Genomic DNA, 25,151 nt, shown 5'->3' on the forward strand with positions numbered 1-25,151 from the left:
TCACATAGAGTGCACCCTGCCTTAGGGCTCTAAAGCCTGCTGTGTGGGTGACTTGCATATATTTAGATGCAGTGACGGGGGCGCGGCATACAATGGACACAGACTGCAATTGCTAGCTGTGTGCAACTTGTTTTAGTGGGGTCCCCAAGGGTGGCACAATGTGTGCTGCAGCCTTTAGGGACCCTATCCAGTACCCCGGCCCTACGTACCATTTACTATGTACTTACAAAGGTACAGGAGTGTGCCAACTGTACACGTTTTACATGTTTTTTTAAGGGCAAGAGCTCTGGCACCGGGGACCTGTTTAGCACCTCAGTTGAAAAACCTCAGTACCAATGAGCAAAAAGTGGGGGCAACCATGTCTAAAAATGGCACTTTCCTACACTGCTGTTTTTGCGAAAGCTTTTTTTAAAAATCTTTATTACAAATAGATAGGGATGGTTGAAAGGCACATACATAGAGAGACATGCAAAGACAAATAGATGGTTATACAGACAGAAGGACAGAGTTGTACAGATAGACAGACAGACAGATTTGCTTTACATAGAAAATATGGAAAAAATAGATGCCAGGCCAGACAGACAGACAGACAGACAGAAAGGAAGACAGATAGCTAGACTTGCCAAGACAGAGACGGATGTGCAGGGTTGCAAAGATAGGCAGGCTGACAGATGGACCGTGAGACAGGTGGACAGGGAGGTGAGTAGACAGAGAGATAGGACAGAACATTGAAATAAACAGGACAGATTCAATTAATAATATAGTAGTTCACCCCTTCGCTGCCAGGCCTTTTCCCCCTCAGATGCCAGGCCTTTTTTTGGCTATTTGGGGCAGTTCGCGCTTAGGCCCTCATAACTTTTTGTCCACATAAGCTACCAATGCCAAATTTGTGTCCTTTTTTCCAACATCCTAGGGATTCTACAGGTACCCAGAGTTTGTGGGTTCCCCTGGAGGAGACCAAGAAATTAGCCAAAATACAGCTACAATTTCGTTTTTTTCCAAACAATGGAAAAAAAGAGCTGCAGAAGAAGGCTTGTGGTTTTTTCCCTGAAAACAACATCAACAAAGGGCTTGCGTTGCTAAAATCACCATCTTCCCAGCTTTTAGGAACAGGCAGACTAGAATCTGAAAACCACATTTTTCAACACAATTTTGGCATTTTACTGGGACATAGCCCATTTTTACTATTTTGTGTGCTTCTGGTCTCCTTCCAGTTAGTGACAGAAATGGGTGTGAAACCAATGCTGGATCCCGGAACGCTAAACATTTCTGAAAAGTAGACAACATTCGGAATTCACCAATGGGTTTTTTGTGTAGATCTTACAAGGTTTTCCTACAGAAAATAACAGCTAATTTAAAAAAAATATTGCAACTGAGGTGAAAAAAACTGCCATTTCTCTCCCCGTTTTACTCTGTAACTTTTTTCTGCCATGTCAGATTTTTGAAAGAAATATACTGTTATGTCTGCTGGACTCTTCTGGTTGTGGGAATATATAGGGCTTGTAGGTTCATCAAGAACCCTAGGTACCCAGAGCCAATACATGATATGCACCTGGCAATGGGGTTTCATTCTATACCGAGAATATAGCAATTCATTTGCTGAAATATAAAGAGCGAAAAATAGCTATCAATGAAACCTTTGTATTTCCAAAATGGGCACAGGATAAGGTGTTGAGAACCAGTGGTTATTTTCACATCTCTGAATTCCGTGGTCCTCATTCTAGCAAGTGAATTACAGGGCATTTCTCTAGCAGACGTTTTCTTTACACATTGTCTTACATTTTGAAGGAACAAATGAAGAGAAAGACAAGGGGCAACAACACTTGTTCTGCTATTCTGTGTTCCCCCAAGTCTCCCGATAAAAATAATATCTCACTTGTGTGTCTAGGCCTAATGCCCGTGACAGGAAACGCAACATGGACACATCACATTTTTACATTGAAATCTGATGTGATCTGATGATCTGGTGTGCCTAGCTATGGATTTTGGCCTCTAGCACAGCCGGCACCTAAGGAAACCCACCAAACCTATGCATTTTTGTAAAACTAGACACCTAGGGGAATCCAGGATGGGGTGACTTGTGAGGCTCTCACCAGGTTCTGTTACCCAGAATCCTGTGCAAACCTCAAAATTTGGCAAAAAAACACTTTTTCCTCACATTTCGGTGACAGAAAGTTCTGGAATCTGAGAGGAGCCACAAATGTCCTTCCACCCAGCGTTCCCCCAAGTCTCCCGATAAAAATGGTACCTCACTTGTGTGGGTAGACCTAACGCCAGCAACAGGAGATGCCCTAAAACACAACGTGGACACATCACATTTTCCCAAAGAAAACAGAGCCGTTTTTGGGAAAGTGCCCCAGCTGTGGATTTTGGCCTCTAGCTCAGCCTGCGCTTAAGGAAACCCTCCAAACCTGTGCATATTTTAAAACTAGACACCTAGGGGAATCCAAGATGGGGTGACGTGTGGGGCTCTCACCAGGTTCTGTTACCCAGAATACTTTGCAAACCTAAAAATATGGCCAAAAACACCTTTTCCTTACATTTCAGTGACAGAAAGTTCTGGAGGAGCCACAAATTTCCTTCCACCCATTGTTCCCCCAAGTCTCCTGATAAAAATTATACCTCACTTGTAGGGGTAGGCCTAGTGCTCGCGAAAGGAAATGCCCCAAAACACAACATGGACACATCACATTTTCCCAAAGAAAACAGAGCTGTTTTTTACAAAGTACCAAGCTGTGGAATTTGGCCTCTAGCTCAGCCAGCACCTTGGGAAACCTACCAAACCCGTGCATTTTTCAAAACTATACACCTAGGGGAATCCAGGATGGGGTGACTTGTGGGGCTCTCACCAGGTTCTGTTATCCAGAATCCTTTAAAAACCTCAAAATTTGGCCCAAGAAACACTTTTTCCTCACATTTCGGTGACAGAAAGTTCTGGAATGTGAGATGAGCCACAAATTTGGTAGGATTAGTGTCCACAAAAGGAAATGCTCCAAAACACTATCTGGACACATCAAAATTATCAAATACAAAACTACCTGTTTTTGCGGGGGGCACCTGCGTTTTTGATCCTGGGCTCAGCAGCCATTCAGGGAAACCTACCAAACCCAGACATTTCTGAAAACTAGATACCCGAGGGAGTCCAGGAGGTGTGACTTGCGTGGATCCCCCAGTGTCTTCTTACCAGAATCCTCAGCAAACTCAAATTTAGCTAAAAAAAATAAAATTCCCACATTTCTGTGTGGAGTCACCGGACCAGGACAAATTTCCTACCACCCAACATTCCCCTCAGTCTCCCGGTAAAAATGATACCTCACTTGTGCCTGTGACAGGGAAGAGCCAAAAACATGTTGAAATTTAGGGGGAACCAAAGCGGGTCCAAAAGGGCAGTTTGAGAAAAAACATTTTTAGGCTGACAAGTAGTGCAGAATTTCTATTGGTATCGATGCAACAATGCTGGGTGGTAGGAATTTTGTGGATTCCTGCAGATTAGGGAAGGATCCATCACAAAAATGTGGGAAAAAAATGTGTGATTTCCAGCAAAGATGGAGGTTTGCAGAGCATTGTGGGTAAGAAAATGGAGCGGGCGCATGTGAAGCACACCACCCTGGACTCACCCAAATGTTTAGTTTTCAGATGTGTCTAGTTCTTGTGGATTTTTCTACATGGCAGCATCCTAAAGTCCAAAAAGTGCGGCCCTCACCATTCCAAGTGGGACGATTTTGAGAGTTAGCCAAGATCTCAGGGCCCAAATGTAAAACCAAAACCCGAAATAATCAAATGTCCTCTTGCTTGCCGTGGGATAAGATGTTTTAGTGTGCGGGGAGAGCTGAAAGACTGTTACCCCCTTCAGTTGGGTTGGGGGCATAACCATACCCATACTGGTTGGTAGCCACCACCACACTATTTTTTGTTTTTGTTTTTTTAATTCCCTGGCATCTAGTAGACTTTTTGCCCCCTGGGGTGTGGATTGGGGGTATTTGCCCCATCTGCCCACTGGTGGGCAGAACAACTTTGGCCCCATTTATCTGGGGTGGGGGTATGGCCATACCCCCACCCTCTTATTTTGAAAAAAAATCAATATAAGTAATTTAAAAAAATTCCCTGGTCTCTAGTGGCTTCTGCACCCACGCCCCCCGGGGCAGAAAAGGCCTAATTACTATAGGCCGATCTGCCCCCGGGGGGGCAGAAAAGGCCTAATAAAGAAATTGCCCCCCGGGGAGCGACCGTTGCCTAAGGGGTCACTCCCCTTATCAATATAAATAAAACAAAACTTCCTTGGTGCCTAATGGCTTCTGCCCCCCCGGGGGCAGATAGGCCTAATTAATATAGGTTGATCCGTCCCCACGGGAGGCAGAAAAGGCCTAATGAAAAGACTACCCTCCTGGGAGCGACCATTGCCTAAGCAGTCGCTCCCCTTATCAATATATAAAAAAAATATCCCTGGTGCCTAATGGCTTCTGCCCCCCCTGGGGGCCAATCAGCCTAATTAATATAGGTCGATCTGCCCTCGGGGGGCAGAAATGGCCTTAAATAAAATGCCTCCCCTTGAGGAGCGGCACTTGCCCAAGGGGCCGCTTCCCTTATGACAATATGCTACTTTTTGGGTAAAGAGTTGGGGCCAAACCTTTGTGGGTAGTTTCCCAACTATGGAAATTCGCATAGCATTAATCCTGCAAAAGGAGTGAGAACACCCTGCATTTCCACCACAGGCACTCCCAGGTAGTCTCTGCCATTAGATTAGATCAACCACCTTGCATAGGGCTGAACAGGAGTATGGCTGCACATAAACGTTTGCTACCCAAAGCAAGGAATCAGGCTGCTTGTTCACAGAAACTGAAGAACAGAAAGGGCAAAGTGGTTAAAGGATCAGGGGAGGAGAAGGTGCAGTGCTCACATGTTTCTGGTCAGTACCATGTCTTGATACATCACCAGGTGTGCAAGAAGCATCCAGATGACGAGGAGTGCCTCAAAGTTCCTTCTGTCTCAGACATAACATGACGTTACCTCAAACTCATCAAACGGCTCCAAGTCCTCGATCCGCTTTCGCTCAGACTCACTGATGAAGCGGTGGTAGAACTCATTCATATCGAGGACAGCACATTCTTCCCAACCCTGCGGAGAAACGGGACAAAGAAAGCAGAAGATCAAGAAAGAAGCTCCGGTTCACCACAGTCCATGCACCGTACGTTGTTCTGCAATCGATCAGCACCATAGCATGTTACACAAGGAAACGCTGATGCTTTAGGTGTCTGCAGTCATATCATTGACCAGCTACATGTGCCCAGGGCCAACCAGGGTTATAGCATGATCTGTTATCAGATATTTCAGGTTTCTGTGAACTAGAGCTTCTAAAAAGTTATTCTGTATTGCTGGAAGTGCACTACTACACAACCTTTACACACTGTCCACCCCAATCCTCAACACGGTGCGAGTAAATCCAAGACCAGGGTGCTGCTCTTCATAAACTACACATGCTCTAAAGCCCAAGCCTCAACAAGGCATAAGGAAAACCAAACCCGGACATGCTCTGCACCCCAAGTTTCAACACAGTGTAAGTGAAACCAACACTGGGCACACTGGTCTTCACTTCCTGGCCATAGCATGTACCCCAACCCTCTGAATGATGTAGATGAGACCTTGGGCATACCCTGGCAACGTTCTGCACCACAAGCCTCCACAAGTCCGTCATACCGATGACTGGCGGGAAATAGTGGGGGAAGGGGATACTCACTGATATCTTTGACATGCTCCGCACCACAAGCCTCTGCAAGACCAATAGCAGAAGGGATCTCGTGCATATTTTGTACACACTGTGTAAAGCGGTGGTCAGCACGATGTATATGAGATCGATAGGTGGGGGGGCTCTCTGTTACATTCTTTATATCCTCTGCACCTCACGCTTCACTATGCTATCAGTGGAACCAACACTGTGCGTGCGGCTCTTCATACGTACTCACTCCCTACCCGAACGTTAAACGTGGTGTAAGTGAAGCCAACACTAAGCGTAATACAGTTCAAAACCTAGACTAGCTCTGTACACACGATTCTGCATGATGCAGATCAGACCAATCAATCAGAGAGGGGTTCTCATTCACTGCCTGAACATGCTCTGCGCCCAAGCCTGAACGTAACGTAGGCAGAGTCACCACTGGGCGTGGAGCTCTTCAGGGTATCTACACACTTCCTACCCCAAGCCTAACCATGATTCAAGTGGAACCAACTCTAATGGTGCTGCTCGTCAAAACCTGGAAATGCTGTGCACCCCAAGTGTCTGCATGATACAAGTTAAACTGATCAGGGAGGGGTTCTCATTCACATCCTGCACATGCTCTGCATCACAGGCCTCGGCACAATGTGAGTGGAACCAACACTGGGCGTGCTGCTCTTAATTGCAAGCACACGCTCTTTATTCCAAGCCTTAATAAGGTTTAAGTGGAACCAACACTGGGCGTGCTGCTCTTCATATTGTGCACACACCCATTACCGCAAGCCTCAATAAGGGTTAATTAGAACCACCACGAGGCGTGGTGTACCTCAAGCTTCTACATGACACCACCAACTCTCCTTCCTATCCTGAACGTACTCTGTACTACAAGCCTCAGAGTGATGTAGATTAGACTCCATCACACCTTGACCATGCTCTGTACCAGTGCATGAGTGTGGTACCTAACCTCTTAGGATCATCTGTGTTAGTGGTCTTCGATGGCTGCAGAACAAGGTCTAGAAGTGATCTGCCATTGTTCTATCACTACAGCTTGTGCCGAAATCAGGGCTCTACCAACACTAGATCTTCTCAATGTCTCATCTCTTGTGTCCACTGTCTGTTAAGTATTCTTGTAAAGGTACATGTGCAACCTTGCATAGGGTAATAATGCAATGCATGGTGCCACCCTTCTCAGTCGTTTCAATACTCGTGTGGTGACAAGATGCAACATCAGGTAAAGGAGAAACAGCGTTTGAAATGCCATTACTCTGTTGTCGCTAGGGTAAGACTGTGACAGAACTGAGTGCTGCTTCTGGGAACTCATAGATTTGCTGTCAGCTGAGATTGGATTTTTTGGCACTGATCATGACTCCTGTTTGTGGAGGAGTCGAATAGTCAGTAGAGAGTCGGTAACGTATTGTGAAAGACCTGTCTCTCCTATCAGGAAATCAGCTAGATATGGAGACATGAATTTGGACTAGTCTTGAGTAAGACGCCGCCACAGCTAAACATTTTGTAAATACTCAGGAGCTGTTATCAATCGAATTACAGAACCTTGAACAACTATTGTGTTGTGCACTTACCACAAGCCTTTCTAGGCCTGGTTACTACTGCATCAAGGATGCCTTCCAGCACCAAGGGTTCTCAATAGGAATGGGTTGGGGAGGGATCTAACTTCAAGGCTTTTCAATGCTAGCACTTTGAAAGAGGCATGGTGCTTCTGGGCCCTGTTTCTCTCCGTGGGATTGATTTTTCAAGGTTGATCCTCTTAGGGAGGCTCACCTGTGTGAGATGTTGAATTATTGTGAGGACAGAATACTGTGTTTGTTCCTTGGTGTCGACCCCAGGCAGGCAATGTATGGCCTTTGTCCTTGGTGTGGGTTTTAATGGGGTCCCAGAAGAGTCACCATTTCCAGAGTCGGAGTGTTGAAGACCATATAGAAATTGGACTCTAGACCCTGTTTTCCTCTGGTGAACTGAATGGTCCACCTGTTTCATCATCGGACTCAAGGCCCTTAACATTCACGGATACGGCGACTCAGTGTCCGGGCACTACATTTCTGAATACTGTGTCCACCTTCTGTCCTGCTGGGTTCAAGAGTTTTCTTTGGCGAGAAGGTATAACATGCTCAGTAGACAGCTTTGCTGTGGTCCCTCAGTAGGCAGCAGATATAGACCCGCTAAAGGTTTGACCACAGAAATGTGCTACTGCAAGAGGGGCAAAACCTAACCTTAAACTTAACACTCCCTCAGATGAGTGACTTGATCTGTCTGCTTGACATCAGTTGTGTTCTTTCTCAGGTGTCCAGTGTTGATAAACTTCAATGTTCGGAAGCAACATTGATGCAGCACTCTAAGCATGTCTGAGTTCAATGAAGGAAAAACTATCCAAGGTGGAGACTGTCCAGGGGCATTATCGATTTCAAAGGCAGAACCAAGAGTCACTTTGAAACTAAAGCTCCTTCATTAAACAGAAACAAATTCTAATTATTGGAGCCCAAAACTAGATGGTAGGACTGTGCACAGCATGTGATCTACAGCTACACATGTTGCAAAGAACTCGATTAATGATCTGGCAGAGGTCCGAGGCAGATGGACCGTTGACATGTCACAGCCACTCTTGGAAAGTGCCTGAAAAATGGCATTTGCTCAATTTAGGAAGCGGCGAGTAACGCGAGATTTAAGCTCACTCAGGGCACCTAGCCTATATGAACTCACAGCGCCTCCACAGCATTGATGGAGCTCGTCGGACACTTGCCCCAGGTGTGCATCTGCTCCGGCGTCCTTTCTCCACACGACGTGTAGCTGTACCAAACTATGAGAGTCCAAGGACTGGGATCATACAGCTGTTGCAAGTATCAACACGGGTGTTTTGGGAGCCCTCCATCACGCACTGCTTACTGAACCGAAACTAAGATGCACCACAAATTCCCCCTTCTGGGACTGTTCGCCAAGAGGGAGAGGCAATCCGCTGGACGCAAACTACAGCACCAATGCTTTGTAAAGGAATGGGAATGATACGCAAGTGGAGGCGAGGTGATCACAGACGGTGCGCACTGATGACCATGCTGACCGGATTTTGAATTTTGGATAGTCTGATGGAAACAGACGAACCGACGGCTCAGACCGTACTTGCCTCCCAGGATTGCGGGCCAGGGTCCCTCCCGGATTATAAAAGCACTGCTGGAACGTCTGGGTTTGCAGGGGACTGAGTGTACTTGGAAGGGCCTCTGAGTGTTGGGAGCCACATGTTGCAAGTGGCTGTGACCGTCGCATGCCCCTCCCTCCTTCTTCCCCCCGCATGGCCCTGCACTAATCCTACGATAATTGGTCTTCTCTTTATTCTCCCCTTCCCCTCCAGCATAATTAGACATAGATGACGGACACTGTATCAGCTAAAGATGTAGTTGTAACTGTCTCCGGCTGCTGCTTGGTTCTATTATGTTATTTTTTTTTTAGTTCTTTCACTGTATTGTTTTATCATAATTGTATCATGTACCTGGACCACCCTAATAACATGCCACTGGATCTGAAGCAGAATTGTTGTTGCTCTGATGTCACGGGGACTAAGTGTAACACATTAATGAGCCATATCTTGCCCTGGTTCAATAAAAACACATTTTAATAAAGGAAGTTGTTTATTAGCACACAGAAAGTGCTTTGGAAGTCACTGTCCACTTCCACAATTACTCTGGTAAGTTAAACTCTTTATACAGGATAAGGCCACAACCATGGGTTCCTTTTGTACTTACTCCATCCAAAAAACGCTTTCTCTGCGCTTCTCGGTCTGGGAATTGTGTGAGGGCATGCAGCCTCGAGTTCAGCTGGCAGAAGTGTTTTTGCATGACTTGTCCAAAAGGATCCTCTGGATGGATCTGTTCATACAGCACAAAGCATGCTGACTGGAATTGATCTGCTGCCCAGCTGATCACAGCCGAGGATCTGAGGGAGAGGTAGAGGAAGAACACATTATTAAATTAACTTGAAGAATTAAAGCAGAGGGCGTAATGACTAGGAAGTTATATGCAACTGCAGGTACAAACATTGCCATCACCATAAATAGTATACAAAAAAGTGATGGACGGAATGCTTGAATTAATCTCACCCACTGACCCCAACCTTCACCCATGTTGTTTCCCTCCACTGCATTCCCCCAAGTTGATTCTGCCTCCTCAGTCCCCATGTGCTGCTTTCGCTCCCACCTGCTTTAAGAAGAAAAAAAAAAACTCAGATCGGTAACGAAAAAGAAGACAGAAAAAGACATGACTTCAATTGGTTGCCATGTGCATGAATGGTGGACAGGCCTACAAAATGACCCGGGTGACTGCGTCCTTCAGCCATGAGGCACAGCACCGGGATGCTGTAGTGCATCACACTAACCATCTGCAAACCTAATAGGTCCCAAAAACAAGTCCTATTGGCTTTGCCAGTGCTTGTTAAACAAGGCTTCCGACCTTGCATTCGAAGGTCATGATGCAGGTTAATTAGCGGCAGCCAAGCACACACAAGCAGCAGAGACACTTTCAAATTTCTGTTTCAGGAATGTCTCCGTGTCCAAAGTCAAGATGAGCAGCTATGCAGCCGTGTTTTTTTTTTTTTAGAATTTCTACAGCGCCAAAATGGAGGATGTCTATCTTGCAGCAGTAAATAAACAAATGAGTAAAATGTGAGATAATGGGGGTCATCATGAACATGGCGGTCTAGACCGCCACCGACATGGCAAGCAGCGCTGCCTGCCAGATAAAGAACCTGTGTTCCCCTAGTCTTTCCCTGGTGGTTTCCCAGACAGGGAAAGGCTGGCGGAAGGGGTGCTGAGGGGCCCCCGTGCACAGTCTCGTTGCGCATGTCACTGTCACATTTACGGGCAATGATATGCGCGACGGGTGCTGCTGCACCCCCCCCGCACTGCAACATTGACGACTGCTCCGTGTGGAGCCGTCGGCAATGTCCAGGCCCAGCATTTCGCTAGGCTGGCAGGCGGAAACACTGTTTCCGCCTGCCAGCCCAGCAGAATGTTCTTTATTGGGCCGGCGGGGTCTTCAGTGGGCTGGCGGTCTGTGTTTAGACCGACAGCATGAACACCGTGGGAAATCCCGCTGTGTTTATAATGACCCCCAATATTTGTAAAGGCCAGAAGCCTGAAGACTCCTTCATACAATAAAATAAGTTATGTTCTGACAAGACACTCTCGCAGAGCCCTGGAACGCATCACATGTATCCTGTGCTGACCACTGCTGTCTCGAGCATGGGAAGAGCTGAGATCCAGATACTCACTGTGAATTGTCCATGTAGGTAAGCACGACCTCGGCCAGCAGTAGGGTCGGACTGCCAGGATCCAGGCCCGCCTGCTTCAGCCCATTCTCCAGCAGTGACAAGTCACTCAGGTCAACCCCAAGCAACATATAATCGTCTCCATGGAGCCCAACAAGACCTGCAGGAGAAGAAGCCAAACAAGAACGTTAACAGCTGACCACGCGCTGGCGCCCAAGACAGAAGTGCCACATCCCAGATACTGGAACTTCTGATTAAAGATGTTTGAATATAAAGATAACACTAGTTTTATTATTCTGCATAATAACAAGAACATTTATCTGCTGATTTAACAGATGACAGTGTTGAAAAGGAGGTAGAGTAGTGATCAAGAATGTGAAAAGACAGATAATTACAGGAGATGATTGGTTAGCTTGGGGGAAACGGGTATTAAAAAAAACACACAAAATGAAGTAAATGAAGAAGCCAATGGGTTCTCTTTCTGTTGGAACAGGAACGTTTGTCTTATTTCAGAAAAACACATTTGTATTCTGTTTACTAATTAACACCCCTGCTCCCTGTCCCGAAGAGCCTGGTGAAGGCCACTCAAGCTTCCTAACATAAGGATGTACGAAACATATCAACAAGGTTGGCATACACTGTTACATTACCCTGAATTCTACTGAAGCATCCTGGTCCTAGCACAACCAGTATAAGAACTACACCAATATACTGAGAAGGGGCCATGACACCACTGATATGAAAGCGTAGCCAAAGAAATGCATAATTAAGCACCCTTGAACAATTAAAAAAAGGCAGTTGATAGCGTGTGCAGATTAAACTTAATGTAATGCACAATACATTCAAAGAGCATTAAAAAGGGAGTACTGTCGGGGTTGTGGAATTCCTATAGCCCGATGCCCAGTGCATACTGTTTGGGGCCAAGGAGAAGAAGTTGTCATGTTTATTCTGTCCTTTGATCCCTTGTCTACAGACCTCCCAGACCCCGCCCCCCCCTTTTGCGAATCCATTGCCGACTTAAACGCATACCACGTTCTCACCTCAATAGACTACATCCTCCGCGGCGACCTCAATTTCCACATGAACATTAACGACCACAACACATCATCCCTACTGGGGAACCTCAACACCATTGGGCTCAAACAACTTGTCACCTCCCCAACCCACTCAGCAGGACACACCCTCGACCCCATCTTCTCCGCTAACAACAACATCTCTGTCACTCACCGCTCCAAATGACATTGGACTGACCACCACTGCGTCCACTTCTTCACCAAACCCACCTAACACCACTGCTCCCACTACCCACGCAGAAACTGGAACGAGGTCTCCGAAGACCAACTTGCCACCACCCGCCATAAAACAACATTGCCTACCTTCATGGATGCCAACACACCAGCAAGCAAACTCCACTTATGAATCTCCCACTGCACCAACACACTGCCTCCCCTCAGGAAACCCTCTGGCAAACAGCCCTCTGAGGAAGCCAGCTGGTTCTCCCCCACCCTCCAAGAATCCAAGCGCATCTGCAGACGGCTTGAGAGAAGATGGAGAAGCAGCAAGACCCCGGCTGACCACGAAGCCTTCAAAACTGCTGTCACCACCTCATCAGAGTCACAAAGAAAACTGTCATACAGAAACGTATCAATACGAATGCACACAACAGCAAAGAACTCTTCACCGTGATCAAAGAATTCGCCGAACCCAACACGGATACCACAGACCTCTGCGACAACCTTTCCATCTTCTTCTACCGCAAGATTATAGATATCTAATACAGCTTCGCAACCCAGGACCTATCCAGCCCACCCGCAACCACTGCACCCAAATGATCCACTTCTCAGCCGACCCTGCTCATCTGGACCACCCTCACCACTGATGACACCCTAAGGACCATAAAAACCATCCACTCTGGAGCCCCCTCGGACACCGGCCCCCACCACATCTTCAACCAAGCCGACGCCACCATCGCCCCCGAACTTTGCCACACCATCAACTGCTTTATTAAGTCTGCCACCTTCCCTGAAGAGTGGAAATATGCAGAAATCAACCCCCTGCTGAAAAAACCCTTTGCGGACCCAAAGGACCTGAAAACTTACAGACCCATCTTGCTGCCCCCTTTCCCTGCCAAAGTCATTGAGAAGGCCATCAACGCCCAACTCACCAAATTCATTGAAACTAACCACACCCTGGACCACTCCCAATCAGGCTTCAGAAGCAACCACAGCACCAGACTGCACTCCTCGCTGCAACAGACATCTGCACTCTCTGCAACCGAGGCAAAACCGCAGCCCTCATCCTCCTGGACCTCTCTGCCACTTTCGACACCATTTCCCATTACACCCTCTGCTCAAGACTCCACGATGCTGGCATCCACAGCAAAACCTTAGAGTGGATCCTGTCCTTCCTCACAGGCAGAACCCAGAGTCAAGCTCCCACCGTTCTCAGAACCTATAGAGATCAGCTGCGGGGTTCCTCAGGGCTTCTCTCTGAGCCCCACCCTCTTAAACATCTACATGGCCCCACTTGTAGACATCCTCAGAAACCACAGACTCAACGTTGTCTCCTGCGCTGGCGACACCCAGCTGATTCTCTCCCTCACCGATGAACCTACTGCCGCTAAGAGCAACTTTCACAACGGGGTGAAGGCAGTTGCCGCCTGGATGAAAGACAGCTGCCTCAAACTAAACTCAGACAAAACAAAAGCCCCCATCCTACGCACCAACCCCTTTACCTGGGAGGACTTCTTGTGGCCCATGGGGCTCCGAACCCCCCCCACACCTACCGACTACGCACGTAACCTCTGCATCATCCTCGACTCCTCGCTCTCAATGAACTACCAAATCAACGCCATTTAATCCTCTTGCTTCCACATGCTCTGCTTGCTTCGGCAACGCACTCTACACTGGCACCACCCAAAAACTCCAAAAGAAATTACAGAGAATCCAGAACTCCTCGGCCAGACTTATCCTGAACATCCACCACCGCAGCCACATCTACGGTCACCTGAGAGACCTTCACTGGCTCCCGATCAACAAAAGAATCACCTCTAAGCTCCTCACGCATGTGTAGAAGACCCTCCACAACATCGGACTTGCATACCTCAACCACCGCCTCGCCTTCTACACACTCACCAGACATCTCCGCTCTGCCCAACTGGCCATGGCCACTATCCCACTGATCCGCAAGACCTTGGCCGGAGGCAGATCCTTCTCCTACCTCGCTGCGTAGACCTGGAACTCCCTACCGCTACATCTCAGTCAATCACCCTTACTGCCTCAATTCAGGAAAGAGCTCAAGACCTGGCTCTTCGACTGAACTGCACAACACTCCCACACCCCAACACTGGTCCTCAGCCTTTTGTTTTTGACAATGCGTGTCTTGTTTTTACATCGTTTTTTGTAAAAGTGTATTGCTGTGGGAGCTGAGAGGCCTCAATATTATAACAAACATTGGCAAAAGCAATAATATGTTTGGGTCTCAAAAAGCACACATTGCCATAGTAGTTCCTGCCATTGAACAAAACTACTTTGTGTGCCAATATGCTCCTTGTAAAAGAGCACAATGCTGTCACTCATAGTGAAGCCAGCCTGCAGACAGAGACAGAGCTGAAATAAAAACAAAAGGTCTTGGTTAACATCAAACCTAATTGGGGCCCAATTCTTAAAGTAAGTCACAAAAGTGCATGGTAAATGTCCCTGTATTAGTGCAGATTTGTGACTCGTGAATTACCAAGAATTTACAGAAGTAGGCCACAAAATGGTATTCCTAGAAAATATTTTTGAACTACATTTTACCTCACACAAATACGTATGTCTAGATTTACTCATGCAAACATTTCTTGAGCATTTACAAGTTAACTTTCTGTCCAATTACTTTTTTCCCTTTACAGTCAGGGAAAAATGTTCAAGCTTTCTCAGTATGGAAAACAATTAAAGAAGAGCAATAAAAACCCCTAAAACATACAAGTTCATTGGTTTTCACAGAATCAAAAGGGCATTCCAAACCAGGAATTATTGCTTACTGCTGCCTAGAGCCTTAGTATGTACATCAGTGGAAAGGTGGCAAAATAAGCATTCACACCCTACTATAGTATGAGCCCTGACATAATCAGAGAGGCTATTACCAGAGTCTTTATATAACAAATTTGCTGCCATAGTTTACTGCCACGTTACGTGGCACCAAAGGGACAAGTAGATTTTTTACAGGACAAGTAGATTTATGAAGCAATCTTTCCCACGGACAAGTAGATATTTTATTAAATTGTACACCCCGACTGTTTAAGGCAAGCAATACATGTTCTTTATCTGGACACCCTGCATCTCTTCACTCTGTACAATGTTTGCCCCACAGGCACACAAGACCAGGACTTGCTTTGCCATCACTGACCTTACCAGAGGAGGGGCACCGGGTGCTCTCCGACACTCCCACCAGCTCTGTGAGCTCTTTTGTGCGGCTTATCAGGGCAGCTTTTCGGCGAATCACTTCAGGAAAGTCCACTTCACACACCACAGCATTCTTGAGAGCACCGTCTGATTTTAGACGGAAATATAAAGAATCAAAGCCAGCACCTAAAGACAGAATCTGCGGGGAAGAGAGAACACAAAATGATGGAGGCTGTGGGATCCGGAACCCATGGAGGGGTTAAAGAGCATTCCAGCCACAGGGAAAGTACACAGATAAACAGGATTGTTTCACGAGATGCCAGAGGGAGCAGGGATGTTAGTGGATCAGTGGCTAGTTAGTATGTCAGTGAACTCCACCCATCCATGTGCCAAAATCACACATGGGCCAAGGACCTCTATGCAATAATATATATTTTTTTAAACAACTCTTGTTTGGGGGCCTAGGCCCTCACACCAATCAAGATTTGTGACGCTGTGTAGCATAAAACAATTATTCAGGGCCACTGGAGCTCTTCACAAATGGAGGACAAATTATGGAACAGCACTGCCTAAATTGTGTGTAAAAAATAATCCAAGTTTTAAAGCTGTGGCTCTGTTATTTGCCTATTTTCTTTGTTGTTTTAACACATACAGACAAAAGGGATCCCAATGGTGTAGAACATACAATGAAAAATATACACACTTAGCAGCTGGTACTCAAAAATCACCATCATGCTCATTCGGCCTGAAAGCACAAGCTTTCAGAAGCCAAGGTGAAATCATTTATAAAGTTTTTGTGCCTGATCTGTACACTGAAGAATACACCTCAGACCACTACCCACTCCGACTCAAAACTAAACCATCCGAGCACCTGAGGCACATCATAGTGAGTCAACGGTCAAATCACACCCAGAAAAGTCATAAATAAAAAACCCACCAGCAAGTCTTTGCAGGCTCAAGTCCCACCTGGAAGGTTCTCAGGAGACATCGAAAGCACAACATATTTAGGAACTTTCAGACAAAATCTTAAAAGGAATGGTTTCTGTACAAAAAAATCCACTTTTCTAGAAATATTCTTCCTGGGCGACCTGCAGCCAGTACTTGTTTTGTTAGTCCCATAAAGAGACCTTGGCCTGGTTTGTGCAATAACATTAAGTGGGTTTCATGTCCTCACCTGCCTCCGAGAGGAGTCCTGTGTCTGCAGCAGGAAGTTCCTCACACACTGGTCCACGGCTCGTGCACGGATGTAGTAGCCCCTGGATGGATGAAACAGATCCATGAAGTGACCGGCCACTGATACACAAAGGTGTGCGCCGCTGGCACTGACTTGAAACGTAAAAGAAGCCATTGGCAACGTGTAGTGCTGCTCTGGGGCTGAAGTAAAGAGCAATAGGACGAGGTACTAAAACAGATCCCAAGGAGGAGAGGACAGGCCCAACATCCCAGTGAGAAGACCTAACAGTTTGACAAGACTGGCACGTTAAGGTAACACTTGCCGGCTTCCACCAGCAGTGCTGTCTCTGTTCACAAGATGGATGCCTTGAGAAACAGGTGCTGACCCCTACACAGAGAAATGTCATCCCTTCAACGCAGACAGAGGTAGACCACAAGCTCTGGAAGGCATGTAACAGGACCACAAATACAAACCTATTTATCAAAGGAGCTCTTCTGCTGTTCTTTGTCACAAAACAGCTGAGAAAGTCATCAGGAAAATACCCCAGGGCTGCCATAGAGCATTTACTGACGATGCTGCTGTCGTTGGTTCCTTGAACCTAAGAAGCAGACAGAAGAGAAAGTGAGTTCAGAGGTCTTTAGAAAGTGCTGACCTCCTCGCACCAGAAGCAGGTCACTCAATGCCAGAGCATCAGACAATCTACACACACCAGAAACCTGTCATTCAATGCCACAGCATCAGACAAACAATCTACACGCACCAGAAACCTGTCATTCAATGCCACAGCATCAGACAAACAATGTACATGCACCAGAAACCTGTCATTCAATGCCACAGCATCAGACAATCTACACACACACCAGAAACCTGTCATTCAATGCCACAGCATCAGACAATCTACACACACCAGAAACCTGTCATTCAATGCCACAGCATCAAACAATCTCCACGCACCAGAAACAGGTCATGCAATGCCACAGCATCAGACAGACAATCTCCACGCACCAGAAACAGGTCATTCAATGCCACAGCATCAGACAGACAATGTACATGCACCAGAAACATGTAATTTAATGTCAGAGCAGCAGATAAGAGACCTCCACACACCAGAAACCTGTCATTCAATGCCACAGCATCAGACAAACAATCTACATGCACCAGAAACAGGTCATGCAATGCCACAGCATCAGACAGACAATCTCCACGCACCAGAAACAGGTCATTCAATGCCACAGCATCAGACAAACAATCTACACGCACCAGAAACCTGTCATTCAATGCCACAGCATCAGACAATCTCCACACACCAGAAACCTGTCATTCAATGCCACAGCATCAGACAATCTACACGCACCAGAAAACTGTCATTCAATGCCACAGCATCAGACAATCTCCACGCACCAGAAAACTGTCATTCAATGCCTCAGCATCAGACAAACAATCTACACACACCAGAAACCTATCATTCAATGCCACAGCATCAAACAATCTACATGCACCAGAAACAGGTCATTCAATGTCACAGCATCAGACAGACAATCTACACGCACCAGAAACAGGTAATTTAATGTCAGAGCAGCAAGCGATCTCCACACACCAGAAACAGGCCATTCAATGTCAGAGTTACAGACATGTGATCTCCATGCACCAGAAACACGTCATTCAATGTCAGAGAAACATATATGTGATCGCCACGCACCAGAAACAGGTCATTCAATGTCGGAGCACCAGACAGGTGATCTCCACGCAACAGACACAGCTCAGTGTCAGAGCAGTTGTAGGAAGAAACCCTGTCTACCTGCACCAGACATGGGTCCTTGACAGTGGAGGGTTTTGTGGACAGTTCACCTGCACGCAGCAGGTGCCACTGCCAGAGCCAAGGATTACCGGCATCTGACTTCCCTACTTCGGGCACAGGTCTCTATGAGAGTGGCTGTGCGAAGGCTGCTGACCTCCATGCAACAAGCACAAGCCATTGTCACAGTAGAGGTTTTGAACCAGCGTTTGTTTTTGTAGGCTGGTAAAGAGTACCATTAAATTGAGTAATGCAGGCCTCGAATAACTAGAATAATCTACTTGCCCTAACTGAAATGTACTTGATCTGTAAACTGGTCTCTAATTGCATGATCCTAGGCAAATATTTTATTTTACATAGCCGCCTTTTTCTTCATTCTCACAAAGGAGTGCACCTTCAAATAAGTGAGCTCTGCATTTCTGCTGTACCAAAAAACTCTTATTTGATTAAACAGACTAAACAGTTGTTCTGTGTATAATAAGAATCTAGCCCATATAAAGGCTACACATTAAATCTGACTTGTCTCTTGGATTACTAATAGCATTGCCATCAGGGCAGGGGCAGGATTGTATCTCAGTTTATGTTTAAACACTTAAGTTTAATAAATACATTACTAAAGCACGATGTGGTAGCGCACTGTCATTTACAGACAGTAAATTTCCATTGAAATGGCCTAAAACTTTCCGACAAACTTGCAGCTTTACTGATAAAACTATATAGTGTATTAAAAATAATCTGTGAAAACATTCAGAAAACATGTATCATTTGCACATCACGAGGTAAATTGTTCGGATTTGTTTTCATCCTATTAAAATATTTTTCATCCCACAGAAGTACAACAATGGGCTTTCACAACTACTGAAATATATTATGAAATGTTTATACAGTTGGCTTAGTTATTTAAATGTTGTGTGTTAGGCAAAATCTGACAACCTGCAACCTCTTATTTCACACTTTGTACAGCAGGTCAGATAGTTCACCCTACAAAATCCTGGAACTCTGCAGTCATAGAAGTCAACTGACTTCTGACCTCTTTCTTGAAACACAGAGCAAATAAGACAAGATAGAAAGAAGATATAAAGGCATTTTATAGCTTTCTCACTTTTGGAGTGAACAGGACATCTGTTCTTTGTCAACTCGCCAGAATGGGCGAGTAGGCTCTAGATTTAGCATGACCTCATAAAATCTGACTTGCCATAACGACTGGGTGAGTAGATTTTTCGAGACCTGTAATGGTAATTGATATCTGTTGAGAATGCAATGTATCTGCAAGGAAGTGGCAGCTAGTGCTATATGAGACAAATGAGTTATTCAACACCAATCTCCCTTGACTATAAAACAAACCATGTAACATTGCAGTGTGACTAGTGAATATTCATATTATGGCAGACATGATATTTGCATGCTGCTAGGTCTTTGTCTGTTGTTGGAAATCATCATCTTTTTGGTGGTCGCCCCCCCCCCCCCCAGATATTTCCTTCTTTGGCTGAACCAGATTTTGTTGGCCATGGGATTCTGTGCACTTTACCCCTGCTAACCAGGGGTAACATGCTTGTGCTCTTCCTTTCAAACATGTTGAAATGGGTATAAACCTTATTGGCACATTGAATTTACTGGTAAGTGCCAAGTATATGGTACAACACGTCCCCCTGGCCTGTAAATGAATTGCTACTAGTGGGCCTGCAGCACTTATTGTGTTTTCCACTAAAGTCACACCTTAGAACATGCCTCATGCTGGCCACTGCAACCTGGGCATGTAGCTTCAAATTGTAATTTCAACATGATATAACAACCCTTTTGACAGGGCCAAACTTTCCTTTAAATACTTATAACTGAACCCTAAAATAGGCCATAAATTCCCATAGTGCTGGGTACAGGGTATTTAAAACTAGGACATGTAGATTTCATGTTTTACAAGCCTTGGTTTTCACTATGGCAAGGCTAGCTCTCAAAAAAGGCTAACACCGGCTTACACCATTACTATTTATAACTGCTGAATTCAATTTGGGAACAGCTAGAAAAACAACTAAATGTCCAATTTAATGGTAAGGTTGCATTTTGCATTACTATTTTGAAAAGTACACTTTTAGAAAGTTGTTTATTTCCTACGTAAAACTAAAAGGCTTTTCTGCCAGTGTCCAACTGTCGCCTGACTATTCCTCGCTGCCCTGTGGTGAGATGTGTATTGCTCCGAGACAGTGGGCAAGGGCTCCTAGGTGTGGAGAGGAAGCGTCCCTCCTTGACAGGAAGGCATCAGGGGCTGCGAACAGCCCTTTCCTGAGCTTAAAAGGATGCCTACCCTGTAACTGTTACAGGGGTGTGGAAATTAATGCACACTTTTTTTTTTACTAGAACCACTGTCAGTAGTGCAGTGTGACCTTGAAACATTTATTTACAGAGCTCACCCTAATAAAGAAGGATTTTCATTAATGAACCATAAATACAAGTTCCAACAGCACTAACATATGGACGCACATATTACCTTAACTGCAGACAGTTTCCATCTCTGTAAACGAGCAGTCAAAGGGTTTGTGCTGTAGGGGGTTGGGCCTACTTGTCCCAAGGACAAAATAAACATGAAAACGTGTTGCCCTTGACCCCAAACAATATGTCCCGAGTGTCGGGCGACAGGAATTCCACATCCCTGCTGTTAGAAGAAGTGTACCTGTAGACATGCCTCCTTTTTGTCTTTCTAGTCAGGTTGACTCCAAACCCAGTTCCGGGGGGACCTGCTCAGAACTAGTTTAAGGAGTGGACAAATAATTCTCCCCACCCACATGCTAGCACTGGGCATAAAAGTGTCATCCCCAGAACTATCCTCCATACTCTCCTGACCAGAGACAAATAAGAAGGAAAACTGCCCTGTTTGTCTGAAAAACGTAAAGCAAGTTGGGACCTGGTTACCCTGACTCCAGGACCTCAAGAAAGTGATTCCAAGGGACAGGTGGCTGACCGGTGTGAGCTACCCAGCAAACAACAAGCTTCCAAAGACATTTTCCTGCTTTCTAGCCAAACAGTCCCCACTGGGCCGGACTTGGTCCCCTCTGCTGGCCTCTTTGGGAGCGAGTCCTAACCCCCCAGGTACTGTTCCAAAGATCCTGGACCTTTGACAGTGGCCAGAGAGTACTCCTCCCTGCCTAACTGAATGTTTTGTTGCACTCAACGTCCCTCAAACATCAACACCAAAACCCTTTGTCGATGGCTTCACCTGACTGGATGCTAAGCAGCATCTGAGCAACACCAACAACCCTGACTGCCATTGTGTCCAATGACAACAACCCACTGACTGATGCAGAGTCCTCGCTCCGCAACTCTCCGACATCACTGAGCCCCTCGAAAGATCCAGTCTGCTGCCTCGTCCTGCTGAAGACATTTAACCTCCATAAAACTTTCTAAATCAGAAGGTAAGGTTCCATCAGGATGAACCTGGCACCTGTATTTGAAAGGCCATCCATCGCGGTCAGCCTTTATGTTTGACTTTGATCCAGTCTCATGCGACCAGACACCCACAACTGGCGCTTTGTGCTTTTTGGCACTATTTTCAACTCAAACTTTAAAAGTTTGCAGCTCCTGTTCTGCTTATTAGATTATTGCAGTTTTAGTGTCATTGTAAAATATTCCATGCTTTTCTAAATGAGTTTGGGATTTTTCTTGTGTTATGTTTTTACTTTATCACTGTTTGAGCACTGCATAAAGATTTTACACATTGCCCCTAAATTAAGATTGACTGCTTTATGCCAAGCTAGACCCAAAGAACCAGGAGTTGATTCTGGACAAATAAGGAGTTTTAGCTTGAATCGGTCCCGAGCATGGATAGTGGGTTGAGCCAGGTGGTTCCTAGAGAGGGGGGTATACCTTTGCACTTTCCTGCACGTCTTTCATTGATTTCTTACCCCCCTCCACCTTTGTGCTGTTCTGCTCATATTCCTCCCTGCACATAATCCTTATCTCCGCGCACTCTCCAGTGTCCCACAGTCACATCTCTGTACCTGTTCAAAGTCCCGGAAAAGCTAATTAACAAATGCCTAACCAACCATTTCAGTGCTCACCAACTTCTCGGCACCCCAAATTCCAGGTTCTGACCCAACCAAAAAAGGAACTGCCTTCATCGCCACAACTGATGACATTTGTATGGCCCTAGTCCAGTGGTCTCCAAACTCTTTAATGCCCCCCACCCCCCCAGTTGAAGAATAAAAATCATTGCCCCCCCCCTCTGATTTTTTCACAATTATTTTTTTAAGCTGACAATGTTTAAATATGTCTAGACCTATTTAAACATTTTCAGTTAATTACTGTTACCTTTTTAAAAATGCAAATACATGTTTCTGCTTAAAACAAAGCCCTGTTATCTCTACAATGCTTCTTTTGGTCAGAGCCTGGAGCCTCCTCTGGGATCACTTGAGGCACCCCCTGCCCCCCACCCCAGTTTCAAGACCACCGCCCTAGACAGAGGGAAAATGGCCACCCATAACATCCTGCACCTATCCGTGACCTTTGGTACTGTATCTCACCCCATCCTCATCGGATTGCTACACAAGATATGAACAAAAGGCGATTCTCGCCAATGGATTTTCTGCTTCATGATCGGAAGGACTCAGTGAATCATCCTGCCCCCCTGCAGCTCTGGATACAAACACCCTCATCTGTGGAGTATCGTAATGGCGCTCACATAGCTCTTGTTGAACTTTTTCAGCAAGAAAATGGAAGACAGTTAATGTACTATAGCGTTATATGAGTACTGCCCATATTGGACTAGACCAGGCTTCTGCAACGAGTAGCTTGTGTGCTACTGGTAGTTCTCCTTTGTGAAGCCCAGCCTGCTTTATAGAAGCTTTTGCTTGGTTGAATTAATGTATGTACACCAAAATTCAAAATCGTGTATTTCAAATAAATATGTGTATATGTTGAGAATTCATAAGCTGATGTTTGGAGAAACACTATTTGAGTAATAATAATAAAAGTGTATTGGGAAGACAATTATGAATATATTGAGTTGGTGCTAGGTACACTGCAGCTGTGACTGTTATGCGGGCACAAGTTGAGGGTAAACGCAGGTACATGGCATCAACCCACTATTATCACAGGGTGGATCTGTCCACCCTCCAAGAAGTGGGCCCCACTGAAATATGCTGAATAAGTCCAGGACACATTCAGCAGCGGCTGCACCTTGTCTGCTCTTGTTTCAACCAGCAAAGTGCTGGCAGCTTTCATGTTTCAGACTCCAGCTGGGCCCATAACAAAGACCGCATTTAAGGGACCATCAGGCCTCCTTTTGTTCCACTATCCTGACTGAGACCTATCTGATCCTCACACATAGATGCAAATACAAGGGAGGGAAAACAAAGGCTCATAGGTTGTTGCTACCACTTCACAAATACTTAAGAGGCATGCTTTTTAGAGGTGTTCAATCCCTGTATATTGGAGATATGCATGTACTGTATGAATGTCTGATGTGTTGGTCTGTTCCAGTACTCACATGGATAATGTTTTAAAAAACACTATTTTGTTTTATTTATTTTACAGCGCTACTCATCCCAATCCAGGGTGTCAGAGCGCTTTACATCAAACGTTTACATTATACATTGACTAGAGAAATATAAGTCTCTCATGCTAATCTGTTACCCCCCACAGTTATCCTGCTGTTTTAGTTTCTTGGGATTTACTGGGCACACAAAGAACTCTGCAGCAGTTGCTTTAACCCAATAAGATATTTTAAAATGCAGACTTCACAACCAATTACGCTGAATAGATTTACTGCTATGTTTGTCCTTGTTGCCAACATCTTTGTGGCAAAAAAAAATGTATGAATTGAGGAACACATATTGCATTGGGGTTGCTTAAGGTTTTTGGCACAACCCAGAAACAAAATCTCATTTGTTAAATCTCAAAATGTACTGATAGACCTGCGAAACGTGTGTGAAGAGTTAAGATCTGATGTCACTTCTCGTGATGTCACTTCCTGTGAGGTGAAGGGCTGTGGTGTCACTTCCTGTGATGGTGTGATGTCACACACCACGAGTAATTTGGTTAATCCCCCTCTTCTCTGCTCTCATGAATGACCCTCGTCACATGGACACAGTATGTTTTGTGCTAGTGCCGGACCCCCTGCCCGGGGCACGGAGGGGCCACTGCAGGCTGTGCGCGGGGTGAAAGTATTACCGCATGTGCATTCTGGGAGTTGTAGTTTTGAGTGTGACGGGTAAAGCAGGGGCGCAGGCGCGCTGCCAGCTGAAGACGCCTGGCGGGCTCATACATGATCTGCGCCACACGGGTGGAGCAGCACTGAATTTCACACATGTAACACGCACACCGGGCAGCAGGGCACAAACCGCCCAGCCCCCGCTCTCTCCTAGCACCGCACGCCTGGGCCTCCCCCAGCGCCCGGCCCCTCTCACCGCGGTGTCCCGGGCCGCTCGGCCCCGCCGCTTCCCCATCTCCGGCCTGGAGGTGGCACTGACACAGAAAAGGGACTACACTGCACGGCGCACGTAGACACTGAAAACGGACAAGGCGCCCGCAACCTGAAACATTCACAGGGTGCGTTGGGTTTCCACCAGACGGAAAAGTCGTCGACAAAGGACTACTACGGGAGGCCCGAGGTGATTGGACGGGATAGAGGGGCGTGGTTAGGAGGCCGGATGTTATTGGGCGGGACGGTGAAGGGGCGTGGTCACCGGTCGAGGCTGCTGAAGGGAAACGGTCACTTCCGCCTTCGCAACAGACGGTGCTCGAGTGCGCGCGGACCTTTATTAATGTTTTTTAAATTATATTTTTGGTGCCAGTGATAGCTCTTGTCACTGGTTCTGCATACAACGGTCC

General features: G+C 46.0%; 1 protein-coding gene across 1 annotated transcript in view; it reads right to left on the bottom strand.

Moving 5' to 3' along the window:
* The window catches only part of LCMT2 (leucine carboxyl methyltransferase 2), a 49,687-nt gene extending 24,817 nt beyond the window's left edge, over positions 1 to 24,870 (bottom strand). The window contains exons 1-7 of the mRNA XM_069203633.1: positions 24,728 to 24,870; positions 17,011 to 17,135; positions 16,538 to 16,619; positions 15,373 to 15,562; positions 10,982 to 11,138; positions 9,460 to 9,649; positions 5,008 to 5,115 (exon numbers count right to left, since the gene is read on the bottom strand). Of these exons, the coding sequence (XP_069059734.1) occupies positions 5,008 to 5,115; positions 9,460 to 9,649; positions 10,982 to 11,138; positions 15,373 to 15,562; positions 16,538 to 16,619; positions 17,011 to 17,135; positions 24,728 to 24,766 (891 nt within the window). The 5' untranslated portion in view covers positions 24,767 to 24,870. The remainder of the gene's footprint in view (positions 1 to 5,007; positions 5,116 to 9,459; positions 9,650 to 10,981; positions 11,139 to 15,372; positions 15,563 to 16,537; positions 16,620 to 17,010; positions 17,136 to 24,727) is intronic.
* Between the last annotated feature and the right edge of the window lie 281 nt (positions 24,871 to 25,151).

Source organism: Pleurodeles waltl, chromosome 8 (assembly GCF_031143425.1).
Source record: "Pleurodeles waltl isolate 20211129_DDA chromosome 8, aPleWal1.hap1.20221129, whole genome shotgun sequence".
NCBI classification, from domain to species: Eukaryota; Metazoa; Chordata; class Amphibia; order Caudata; family Salamandridae; genus Pleurodeles; species Pleurodeles waltl.